Here is a 13491-nt window from a genome sequence, read left to right on the forward strand (position 1 = left end):
TAAAATCTAAATAAAGTTAATATTTTATATAATATAAAATATTAATATTGGGCACATATTTTTTGTGCATTACGCATAAGAAAAACTAGTAATTTATATAATTATATATCATCCAAATATTCTTAAAATATATTAGTAGTATAAATTCAAATGTACTTACTACCTAACAATTGAAACAAGTTTACAAGCCCAAATATCATTAATCGTTATGCTTTAGGTCTTTCGAGTTTTCCTTTCTTGCATATTAGGATTTCTATGTTTTTATTTCCCATTTATATGGGCTTATGGGCCGGCCCACTAAGATGAAAAACCCATTAAAATCACACTCTAAAAACCCTAGCTTCATCTCGTTTTCCCTGTAAGTATAGCAGAGCCGATCATCCCTAGTCGCTCTCCCCATTCCCCCTCCCCCCTCCCCCAAAGCCACCACTCCAGCGGCGCTCCACCATGGTAATCCTTCATCTCATTCGTCTCTATTTCTCCTCTTTAAGCTGTGTTCTAACATTGATTTTAATCGCTGTAGGGTATCGATCTGAAAGCCGGAGGTAAGAGCAAGCAGACGAAACGCACAGCTCCCAAGTCCGACGATGTTTACTTGAAGCTTCTCGTGAAGGTTCGATTCGACTTCGCTTTCTCATATTTATGCATTTTTTGTCCTATGTTTATGTGTATCTCACACGCACACGCATATTTGTGTATTTGTTTGTATGTATTGGTTTATTTGGCACAGCTTTACCGATTTTTGGTGAGGAGGACCGGAAGCAAGTTCAACGCCGTGATTCTGAAGCGTCTGTTTATGAGCAAGACCAACAAGCCTCCACTGTCTCTCTCAAAGCTGATCTCTTACATGTGTGGAAAGGTATTCCCTTTGTGTGTTCATATTCTTCTGTGCAATTGGTGGTTGGCGAGTTCAGGTTCCTGATTTTGTTATATTTTGGTTTGTGTGTATAGGATGACAAGATTGCGGTCCTGGTGGGTACTATTACGGATGATGTGAGAGCCTACGAGGTCCCAGCATTGAAGGTCTGCGCTCTGAGGTTCACCAAAACCGCAAGGGCTAGGATTGAGAAGGCTGGTGGTGAATGCTTGACGTTTGATCAGCTTGCTCTTCGGGCTCCTTTGGGACAGAACACGGTATATAATTTAATACCTGTAACTGTGGTCTTATGTTATTGTAATTTTCTCCTTGACATTATCATCTGTTGTAGCATTGTTGAATCATGGAAAATGCTTGTTTAATGTTTTGATAATTTTATATTGAGGAAAGATGGCTAGATTCACTGGGTTTCATAGTTTCTGCAGTAAATTAGAGTGAGATGGAGTGATTAGAAGTTGTGTTTATTGTGATTAGTACAAGTATTCTTGTCAAAATTTGTGTTTTTTAATGCCCTTAGAATTATAATGTCTTCTAAATAACATTTAAGATCTTTGGCAAAGACCCTTGCCATCCCATTTATGCCAACTATCTTTTATGGTTGTATCCCAAAATACACTTACACACCCTATTCCTTCTAAATAATCAGACAAGGGAGTGATTAATGACTAAGGGTGTGTTTGGTTGGTGGGTTTAGGCATAAGGAATGGGTATGAAAGTGATTGTTTGTGTTTGGTTGATAGGTTTTGTGAATGCTACTATGGGTTTGAAATACCCCATTAATGATAAAACCCATACCCTTCTTATATAAGGGTTTCATCTCCCTTCCTCCTCTCTTCCTCGACTATTAATAATCATTCCCATTCCACCCAAATACCAAACATGTTAAATACTTTCACCAAAACCCATTACCATTACCAATTATTTGATACCCATTCCGATTCCGATTCCCATGTGCGAACCAAACACACCCTAAATGTGTCTTGTGAATCATGTGCGTATGTTGATTACCTTGCATAACCCGTATTTCATTACACGATTTTCACTGATTTTAGATTTTAATGAGTTAAACATCTTCTAGTTTTTTCAACTTGTGACTCATTGACTAAGATCATGGTCTGCTTTGGGTGCGTTTTTTTGTTGGACATTGACAGGTTCTGCTCAGAGGTCCAAAGAATTCGCGTGAAGCAGTTAAGCACTTTGGTCCAGCTCCTGGTGTTCCACACAGTCACACCAAGCCTTATGTGCGCTCCAAGGGAAGAAAGTTTGAGAGGGCAAGAGGCAAGAGAAATAGCAGAGGATACAAGGTTTAAGTTCGTTTTCATACTTGACAATGGGGCGTATTGTTTGTGTTGTGGTATTCAAATTTTGCAAGACTTGTAGTATGCAGTTACGAGTTTCAGTACTGTTTTGGTTTTGCTGCTGGCACTTTTAACTTTGTTTTTAAATGGAATGTTTCTCCATTAGTGTCTTAGTTAACACCATTTGCGTTTTGGAGTGTGCTTTATCTTTATGTTATTGTTTATGACAAATGGCTATTGCACATTTGCACCCAAGTAGTAGTGTTAAGTGTATGGGCGATTAATGGAAAGTTGATTAATAGGAATAATGTTACATTCCCCTACAAATAAGTTAAATAGTTAATAGTATTACAATTCTTAAAACATGGTAAGCTGCAACTCCAAGTTGCATCAGATTCAAATGTTGCTCATCAAACATGTTTACATGTCACGATAGATAATTAGGTATATGTTGGTGTTTTCCCTCACTGCAAAAAGAAAAATTAATGCTTTGTAGAGGATTTTTTTTCTTACTTTTGTAAGTGATTAATTATTTATCCTAATATATACAGGGAAATTTTGTAAGTAAATAGTTGATTGGATTAGTGGGTTTGATTAGTTGATTGTAGAAAGATGTTTTATGTTTGGTAAATTCGTTGTTAGTTAATAGTTGATTAAATGCAAAGTGACTTTCAAAAAGCCGATAAAAAAGTTATTTTGAACAATTTTTTAAATTTTAGCGTTTTGGAACAATAATTTGTTACAAAAAGTTAATTAATCAAACACTTATTTTGACTGTTTAACCAAACCAAACAACTAATAGTGGTCAAACAAGCCAAAATTAGCCGATAAACTATGTTACCAAACAGGGTGTAACACCATGACCGCTTGTCTTTTCATCTTAACCCCTCGACTAATGCCGTGAAATACCAGTTGATCTAAGAGCATGCAAATCAATGGTTTTTTCACGGTTTTTGAAAGTGGGATGGTCACATGGAGGAGAGAGAAGGCAAGTGAGAGAAAATTAAGTTTCATATACAAATGAAAGTTTTTGGAACAGTGTTTTACGCATAGAAAGAAAAATAAGCATGAGAAGTTGCGCGCACAGTTGTGCCCGTTGGCTCTCTCTCTTTCTCTCTTATCTCTCCTATGTGACTTTTAAAAATTGTGCCAAAAACAAAACTGATATTGATGCTTTAAGAGACCAAGCTGCTCCAATCGATCTGACTTGGTTTATAGAGCGTTACAATGTGCACACTTTCTGTAATTTTGTGATGTGAGAGGTTGATTCAAGACTCTGATCTAATAATGCAGCTAGCTAGGTAGGCAGAAAGAAATGTGTTGCAGTTAAAATTCCAAGTATATGACAGGTGAAGAAATAGAAGACATTATCAAATTGCAGCATGTTAGAACACATTGCAATGATCCATACGTAGAATAGATAAATGATTATTAGCACCAAGCTCCGATCCACTTGATAATAAGGCGCTCTTAGAACTACGGTAGAGGCATTAGAAACGGCGGTCCAATTTTTGTAAAAATGAATATGTTATATGTGTGTATTAATGGCATCATATATATGTGTGAATCAGTAAGACATGAGAGACACAGAAAAAAAAAGAAGCTGAAATTTGTTAATTGTTAATACATATTAATATATTATTTTTTAAATATTACCCACTCTATCACAATGCAGTATCTGTTCATAACTACTTTCTCAAACTATTGAAGCACAAAAAGAGTCAATATCTAATACCTATTGAACCCACAACCTCCCATATTATTATACTCGGTATTATTTAGTTGTAAGGAATTGCACAATTAATCAATTAACTACTTCACTGGGCTTACGATTTCAGTTACCCATTAGCGTTTCTGAATTCTAAATAGCTAATTGCTTAATTTCATCTTTCTGATACTAGATCTATCCAATATATTAACAACATATTTGTGTAAGTCGTTATACCGTGGACCATGATCCACAATGCATTGTGGACCATGCGTCATGGCTGATACTGCAGTTGTGTTGAACGGATACTGCAGTTGTGTTGAAAGGAAACTGCAGTTGTGTTGAAAGGGAACTGCAGTTGCGCGGAACAGAGGCCATTTCATCCATCTGTAAATGCAGTTGTGTTGAACTGATACTGCAGTTGTGTTGAAAGGATACTGTAGTTGTGTTGAATGGATACTGCAGTTATGTTGAACGGATGAACGACCTCTGTTCCGCGTAACTGCAGTTTCCTTTTAACATAACTGCAGTATCTTTTCAACACAACTACAGTATCCGTTCAACACAATTGCAGTATCAGCCATAACCACAGTCTACAATGCATTGTGGATCATGGTCCACCATATAATTTGCGTATTTGTGTCTTTTGTTGATTGTCTAGATACAATATCAAATAGGAAAGAAAACTATCTCAATAGGTTACCCAAGCTGTTAGTAATTTCTGTTTGTTTGAAGGCAATTATCTGTTTAGAATTTTATGTCTTTAGCACAATGCCTGAATTGTTTTTATATTGTCTTGGATATTTTGTCTCAGACACTGAAAATTTCTACACTGAAGTCCAAGAGATTATACTCGCCAGATACAATAAGACCTTTGATAGGTCACTTATGGCAAAACTGATGGGTAAGAAGGCTATAGAAGCTGCTAGGATCTTTGTTGAGGGGACTGGACTTAGTGATTCTCTAACAGCTATAAACTGTTCATTAGTCTCTTCCAGTATGATATTTTCTCCCTCAGTTCTCTTGTCTCCACTTAAGGGTGCTTTTTGCATTCACCACCCGCACCCAAATTCGCAATCTCTACCACTCAACTTAATGTAAACTTTTAATCACATAAATCCAGACTTAAAATATGATATGCTAATTTCAAACTGTTTTATACAATTTCAGGTGCTCGCCGCTTGATTCGGCATCTTCATGCAAAAGGAATACCAATTTGTGTTGTAACAGGGTAGATTTTTTCACTTCTCTTTTCTTTTACCTTGAGTGCTTTCATTTAGAATATTGGTAGATTTTCATTTAGAATTGCCCTTACACTCACTACATTTGTTTCAAACTTTCTTACAGTTTTCTTAGGTTTGGTGTGTTTTTAGATGTGTAAAATTTACCCAAGTGTTTATTTGCCCAATTTTGTCTTGCTTTCTTTGCTTTTCTCACCTATATTGTAGTTGCCATAAGCTCATTAGAACTCTTATCAAATACATTCATTTAAATTGTATAAAAAATTTCCAAATTATCCCTCTTCTTTAATCACCAAATGAACATGGGTGTGTTTGGTTGGTGGGTTTAGGCATAAGGAATGAGTATGAAAGTGATTGCTTGTGTTTGGTTGATAGGTTTTCTGAATGATGGGTTTGGAATACCCCATTAATGAGAAAATCTATACCCTTATTAAATAAAGGTTTCATCTCCCTTCCTCCTTTCTTCCCCAACTATTATAATCATTCCCATTTCACCCAACTACCAAACATGCTAAATACTTTCACCAAAACCCATTACCATTACCAAATATTTGATACCCATTTCGATTCTGATTCCCATGTGCGAACCAAACGCACCCATGGTTTGTAACAGTTGGGGAATGATTATTAATAGTTGGGGAAGAAATGAGGAAGTGAAATGAAACCCTTATTTGATAAGGGTATGGGTTTTCTCATTAATGGGTATTCCAAACCCATAGTAACATTCTCAAAACCTATCAACCAATTAAACACTAGCAATCACTTTCATACCCATTTCCTATGCCTAAACCCCCCAACCAAACACACCCTAAATGTGCAAAACGTTAATACTAAATGTGCAAACCTAAAAAAATCTAAAATTGCAGATCTTAGTTTTCTCCTACAAACTTGTGCTCATATGATTCAATACACACACACACACACACACACACACATATATATGATCAAATGAGAAAAATTCTTTAGGAGAGAAATAAGCACTAATCTCATAGAAAAATTGGACAATTAGATCAAATTAAAAAAAAAAACACGATAACATTTTCATAATTATCACCAACTTTATTATGTAAACTTGAACATTAAATCTGCAATTCTCATACTTTTTCAAGTTTACAAATTTAATATTAACATTTTGCATATTTAGTATTAAAAGATTACATTTACAAAAATGTATTGCACTTAGAGTTTCTATTTTAGAGTTTATAACTAAGTTTTTTGTTTTAAATGTGAAATGGTCATGTTTTTCAGTAAATTTAATGTAAACTTAGTTTTGCTGTTGTATTCTAATTCAAAAAGCAAGCATTTTTTTTTTTTTACAACTAACTCTATTGGATTATAAAATCTGTTCGAACATACTTTCTCAACCTATTGAAGTATCACCTCCACTGAGACTCAAACTCATGACTTCCCATATAGGATCGGAGAGCCACTATTCTGCCATCTGAGCACAAGGTGCTTGATAGTAGTACTGTCAAAGTGGGCCAAAGCCCGCGGGCTGGCCCGCACCCTCCCCGCGATGGGGCGGGTTAGAGCTACAAAAAAGGTGGCTTGCGAAAGAGTCGGCCTAACGAGCCTAACCCGCTAAGACCCGCAAACCCACCATATTTTTTAAATATATATATATATATATATATATATATATATTCATATTCACATTCTGTGAATATATATATTCACAGAACGTGAATATATATATATATTCACACCCTGTGAATATATATATTACAGTGTATCACTATGAATATATATATATTCACAGTAATACACTGTGAATGAATATTTAAAATAAATTTAAAAAAAAAAGAAGAAGATGAGAAGCCTGCGGGGCCCGCCAACCCGCGTGAGGCAGGTTAGGATTGTATGAACTCTAGTCCGCGGGCCTAATGGGCTGACCCATCAAAATCCGTCAGAAATTAGGCTTGCGGAGGGGCGAGCCTAATGAGACGGGTCGGCCCACTTTGACAGTACTACTTGACAGCATGTTCTTTAATTGATTCATCATAAACTTAATTAGTTTTGATGATGTATTCTAATTCAAGGAAGTCTTGAGGCTTAGTTTATCTGAAGTTTTAATTTTAATTTATTGGTATAGAATGTGTTTATTTTTATTTACAGATTGTCTGTATACTGTATGGCTGTATGCCATTTAATATTGTATTTGTAGTTTAAACAATTTGTGTGTTTTTTTTTTTTTTAATAAATCTTGTTATTATTATTATTATTATACATGGGCGACAGAGCGTCTCTAGGTTATATTGTTATATGATTCAATCTCCTTTTTTGTTGAGAAAAATTCAATCTCCTTCTCAAAGACTCTTGTATATATAATGGTGAAATCTACTCCCCAAACTAATGTGGTACAAGTGCTTTTTACAAGCCTTTCTACCTTCATTTTTCTAACTCAAATGGGTTCATAAGTGTATTTTGAAAATCAATTTTTCATTTACCCATTATCTGTTTTAAGCATATAATATATCAATTTTTTCGTTACTACAAAGAGTGCAAATTCACTTTGACTCGACCCAAATAAAAAGTGAACCTCATATATATTTGTACCACAAAATGATCACTTACAATGTCATTTTTAAGCTAAAAATTTCAACAATACCAAGTTGACATATTTGCCAAATGATATTATAGTCATACTTACACAACTGTTTCTTGGTAATGGTCTCCATCTTGGAGAGCCAAATTCAGCACGTTCAGATGTAGCAAAATTTAATTCTTAGGAAAACAGTTCACTTTCTCCATCCATCAATCTCTTTCACGATCTTCACCAAGTACACTGTTTAAATTTAACCCAAATCATATATATAGATTCAGATTCTAACAACTACTCTTTATGTGGAATTGTAGACAAATTTAAGTCCATCTACTAAATTTAACAATTACAAATAATTTTTTTTAATGGATGGTGTTAGAATATTTATGAAATTGACTTCATTTTTTTTCTTATTTTTTTTTAATTGTTAAATTTACAAGATAGACATCTCATATGTACACAATTCTTACACGGGGAGTGATTCTTAGAGGAGAAAGGTCATATATAAATTATACGTGTATCTCACTGGGTTGATTTTTACATGGAGAGTGATTCTTAGAGAAGAAAGGACATATATATGTGTATACTGGGTTTATACAATGTCCAATGGAAACATTATTGTCTTTGAATTGTTTAGTGTAAAAATATGCATTTTAATTAATCTTTTTATCAAATTATGGTCCACACAGTTATGTGGACCATACTATCAAATAATGTACATCCATTATAGGATCAGTATACAAATAATATACTTATAGTATATTAAAAATGTACATTGTATTTAAAAAAAGTACATTATTTGAGTATTGAAAGTACATTATTTTGTATAATGTACATTTAGTACAGAAATAATGTAGTTTTAATATATTAAAAATGTATTTTTTTTATAGTCTATTTTGATATCCTTTTGAAATATGAACAAATGATAAGTTCATTATATTCACAAAAAAAATGAAAACATATGATAATTTCTATTTTAAATAATTGAGCATGAAAAGAAGATGAATAATCCAATGGGTAGTTCAAGTGGCAAGTGATAGCTCTCTTTGTGGGGAAGAATTCTGACTAAGAATCTTAAATATTATTTTAAAGGGATAGGGGTCTAATAGACTCTCCAACTATATACCAAAATGCAATTAGACCCTCAAACTAAAAAAAAAAACATTCAATTGAATCCTTACACTTGTTAAAAATGTGCAATTAACTAATTTGACCTATAATAGCATGTTACCTTCAAGTCACATGCCACGACGATGCCACACAGATTAATATTTTTAAAAATTATTAAAAAATCAAAATAATTGTATTAAAAAATATATACTGCCTTGTCAGTCGTCCATGGCAATACATCCAGTTCGACATGGACGAAGAAGTTTACGGGTTTCTCCATTCGATCTGGACAAAAAAACCTGCCGACTTTTCCATCAGATTGGGCGGAGAAGCCTGTTTTTTTCGTCCATTGAATTGCACATTTATATTTATATATTATATGCTCAAACTAACATAGTTGGCGTGGTGGTCCAACACTTTATCCCTTAAGACCATTTAGTGTGCTGACTGCAAATTTATGTTTAAGACCATTTAGTGTGCTGACTGCAAATTTATGTTTATATATATTATATGGTCAACAATTATTATTGTTTGTTGGTTGTTGTCTCCACTCTCCATCTTGGAAAGCCAAATTCAGCACGTTATGAAGGCAAAATTTAATTCTTAGGAAAACTGTGTTCACTTTCTCCATCCATCCATCCCTTTCAAGAACCTCATCAAGTGCACTGTTTAAATTTATTAAGCCTTGTGACTCATTAATTCATTTCCTACCATTTTGATTGTGCCATAAATGCTAGCTCTCACATTATAAAATTTTTCTAAAATATTTTATTGGATCCCATTACCGGCGTGCCAGTGCCCCTACAGTAAAATAGAACCCCCCCCCCCCCCCCCCCAAAAAAAAATAATAAATAAATAAATCTCAGAATGACAGAAGACCTTATAATTTTTTATGCAATTTTCAATGGTAAATACTTTGAGTTAAGCATCATAATTGAATTAGACACAAAAAATAAGATAAATGGGTAAATAATTCGTGTAGAAAAAAATGTTTTTTTTTTTTTACTAGAAAACAAATTTAAAAGAGTATATTTAATACATTGACTAAATAATATATTTTCAATTTTGCAATAAACATTTCATTATTTTAAAATTTTTTATTTAAAGAATATTTCTTTTTAATAATAGACCTATTAATTTATTGAATGAGAAGATATAAGTTTTGTTGGACATCCCAATATAATAAGAAGAATACACAAAAAAAAAAAAAAAAAAATGTCAGCATGCGCAACTCAGTTGGTCAGATGTGAAGTTTGGGAAGAAAGATCATGGATCTCTCGCCAGTAGCAGTGCGAGAGCTACCTCTCAAAGTGAGGGGCCGGAACCGAAATAAAGTCAGGAGGGACAGGTGTTAGCCTGAGAATAAGCCACAAAAGTGGCCAATACGATAAATAATAGTGAAGATTGCAACACTCAACGAGCAATTCTACCGAAGGCACTCCACGATCCTTAAGCCAAGATAACGCCTTTTTACACGCCTAAGTCTCTGCCATAATAAGTAAAAACACAATCTGATAAATGTCTATTCATTGCCGCGTTGGCCGCGCCCACCTGACAATACTTTTATATAAGTAAACAAGTATCACATTTTTTAGTGAAAAATATTAATCATTTGTTCCTTGAAAATTATTACCAAAATTGTAATATTTTTTAATGAAAATGAAATACTTGTTGACTTATAAAAAATATTACAATCTTTTCCTAATAATTTTACACAAAACCAACTTAGAAGAATATAATAATATTTAACAGACAAAAAGTGCTTCCGCAAACTTCTCTAATAATTTTTAATATACCATTTTTTTTTCTAAAAAATGAAATAGGACAATTTTGTCATCCCACTTATCCTTTTTATAATATATATATATATATATATATTAAGGGGGGGGGTATGCTCCCGCAGGAGTGGAGTAATTCCAGTTTCTTCCATTAACAAGTGATAATAGAGAATATTTTTTCTATCCTTTTTACCATATAAGAATGGTAGTGGAATTCTAAGAAGTGTTCTTCATAAAAGTTATCTGTGTAATCATCATAATCTTTTATGATAAAGTTGTATATTTTTGCAAAGTTTCTATGGTGATACAGCTGTGATTTAAGTTCTTTGATTGCTTCCAAATAGCTTAAATTTAAGTGTTCTAGTTGTAGTTCAGCTATTAGTTCTTTTAAGTCCATGTTAACAGATAAGAGTTGACATAAGATTTACTGAAATTTTGTACATCCAGTTGTGAAAGTTATATTCATGTAAACAAGCATAGTAATAGTCGTCATGTGGTATATCAGTAGTTATTTCTCTGTATATTAAAGTTTGGGCTCTATGATGGTTAATACGAAATTTTATTGTTTCTATTAACTCGAAATAGTTTAAGTTTTCTATCTGCAAAGTAGCTATCATTTCTGCGTAAATCATTTTAGCATATTATTTTTGAAAGAAGATCTTCAATTTCTTTCACAGTTTCTTTTGTTTCAGTATAATAAAGCAAAGTTTGTGTATAATAAGGATCTAACTCCTTGTTTGGAATAGAGTCAAAGTTTTTCAAAACTTGTTTGTGTTGTTTCATTTGAGAAGTAAAATATTTGTGGTAAAGTTTCAAGTTTGATTTTCTTTCGAAAAAGTTCATAAGAAAGTCTTATCAATCTGTAAATTCAGTTATAAGGCTTCTAGTAGCTCTTATAGATCTTACCAAAGCTTTTTGGTAAGGGTGTTGTCTAAAAGCAATTGGGTCTTGTATCTCAAGTTCAAAATTTCTAAGTTGTCTATATAAATAATCAAGGCTTGCCTTGGCATGCTTGATATTTACAAGAAAAGTGTTTCCAGAATACCTAGGAGTATCCATATTAATGAGTTATTTTTGCAAAAAGTCTTTCAAAATAAGTTTTTTCTTTAAGTAAATGTTTGTAAGCATAATAACAGTGTCTATCATAAAGGTTTTTCTTACTAAAGTTTGGATTTTCTTCAACAAGAGGTCTATATATCTTAAGTTGTCTTATAACTTCTCTATATTGTCTTTTCATGACAGTAAAAGTATCAAAATAAGTATATTCCATTAGAGTTTTTGTCTCAGAAATCGTAAAAGCTCTGATACCAAGTAAAGGGAGGGGTGGTATGCTCCCGCAGGAGTGGAGTATGCCTTTAGTAAAGGTTTATAAAGTTTTTAGTCTGTCTCTGGTCCACTGGAATAATTCCAGTGTCTCCTATCCCAATCATCAGTCTCATGATGATTATTATAAGTGGGAAAGTTGAAAATTTGGAGTTTGTTACCAAGGTGGTAAGTGGCGTTTACCTCAAAAGGTCTAAGGAAACCTCTGAAGTCTGATATGTGATTTGAAGTAATTACAAAGTGGGATAATTCTTTGAGTTTAAGTTCTAGTTCGTGTTTTTCAAAAAGTTGACCAGTAGATTCTGTAATTGAATCTAGACATAAGGTTTCTTGGAAGGTTTGAAATTCTAACTTTGAAAGTATAGTATTTGAGATTTCTGTAGGGAAAGTTTTGTCTAATCCTTGTTTAATTAAGTTATGATTTGGTACAGTGATGTTGTAGTCAAAGTATGTTTCTGAATTTGGGTCTTGATAAAAAGTATGGATTTCATCAGTTTCCTGATGTATCTTCTCAGTTAAAAAGTTTTTAGTACTTCCAAAGTATTGTTGAATAAGTTTTTTATCCATGATGATAAATAAGTTTTTTAAGAAGTTTAAGTTTTATAAAAACCTTCTGGTTTGAAGATTCTTCTTTTCTCTTGCATCACAGATTGCTGTACTAAGAGTTTTATTACTTGTCTAGATCTTTTTAGTTTATGTTTGTTCTTACTTTTATTGCTTTATTATCAGATTTGTTCTTTTTATTTTCACCTTATCATCCCTAACCTACTAACCAAAGGATCCCATGACCCTCCGTCTACAACCTTAACAACATCTAAGTATTCAGACTCAGGTTTCTCTTTTCCCCTACTGGACATATAAACTTAGACTACACAGGTTGCTTCGGCTCAAGCAGGATTTACGTCTTTTAAATATGAACAATAAGAACAATAAAGCATAATAATAAGAACAAACACAAAGTAAAGAGATCTGGTTTAAGTAATATTACCTCTTAGTAGCAATCTGGTTTGCAGAGAAAAGAAGAAAGTTTTTAGAAGTGAAGTGTTTCAAAGAATTATCCCACTTTGTAATTACTTCAAATCACATATCAGACTTCAGAGGTTTCATACAAGACCCAATTGCTTTTAGACAACACCCTTACCAAAAAAAACTCCAAATTTTCAACTTTCCCACTTATAATAATCATCATGAGACTGATGATTGGGATAGGAGACACTGGAATTATTCCAGTGGACCAGAGACAGACTAAAACTTTATAAACCTTTACTAAAGGCATACTCCACTCCTGCGGGAACAAAAACTTTGCAGATATTGAAACAATAAACTCTAGACAAATGAAGCAACTGCTTCATCACATCCTGCTACTTCTTATCCCAGAACTAATCCTGAACAAATGAGCTATAATTTGGGACATCCTCCCAGAAGAAGGGGGGGGGCTCCCGCAGGAGTGGAGTATGCCTTTAGTAAAGGTTTATAAAGTTTTAGTCTGTCTCTGGTCCACTGGAATATATATATATGTATACATATATAAATATATATATATATATATGTGTATATATATGTGTATATGTAATGTATATCTATATGTATATATACATATATATATTATATGTG

At 33.2% G+C, this 13491-nt stretch overlaps 1 protein-coding gene across 1 annotated transcript; it reads left to right on the forward strand.

Annotated features, from left to right (window-relative positions):
- Nucleotides 1-356: 356 nt before the first annotated feature.
- LOC116031532 (60S ribosomal protein L18-2-like) lies at nt 357-2430 on the forward strand. Its single transcript, XM_031273758.1, has 5 exons — nt 357-450; nt 524-613; nt 731-859; nt 952-1134; nt 2029-2430. The coding sequence occupies exons 1-5, from the start codon at nt 448-450 to the stop codon at nt 2185-2187; spliced, it is 564 nt and encodes a 187-aa protein (XP_031129618.1). The 5' UTR covers nt 357-447; the 3' UTR covers nt 2188-2430.
- Nucleotides 2431-13491: the final 11061 nt, after the last annotated feature.

This window comes from Ipomoea triloba, chromosome 10 (assembly GCF_003576645.1).
Source record: "Ipomoea triloba cultivar NCNSP0323 chromosome 10, ASM357664v1".
Lineage (NCBI taxonomy): Eukaryota > Viridiplantae > Streptophyta > Magnoliopsida > Solanales > Convolvulaceae > Ipomoea > Ipomoea triloba.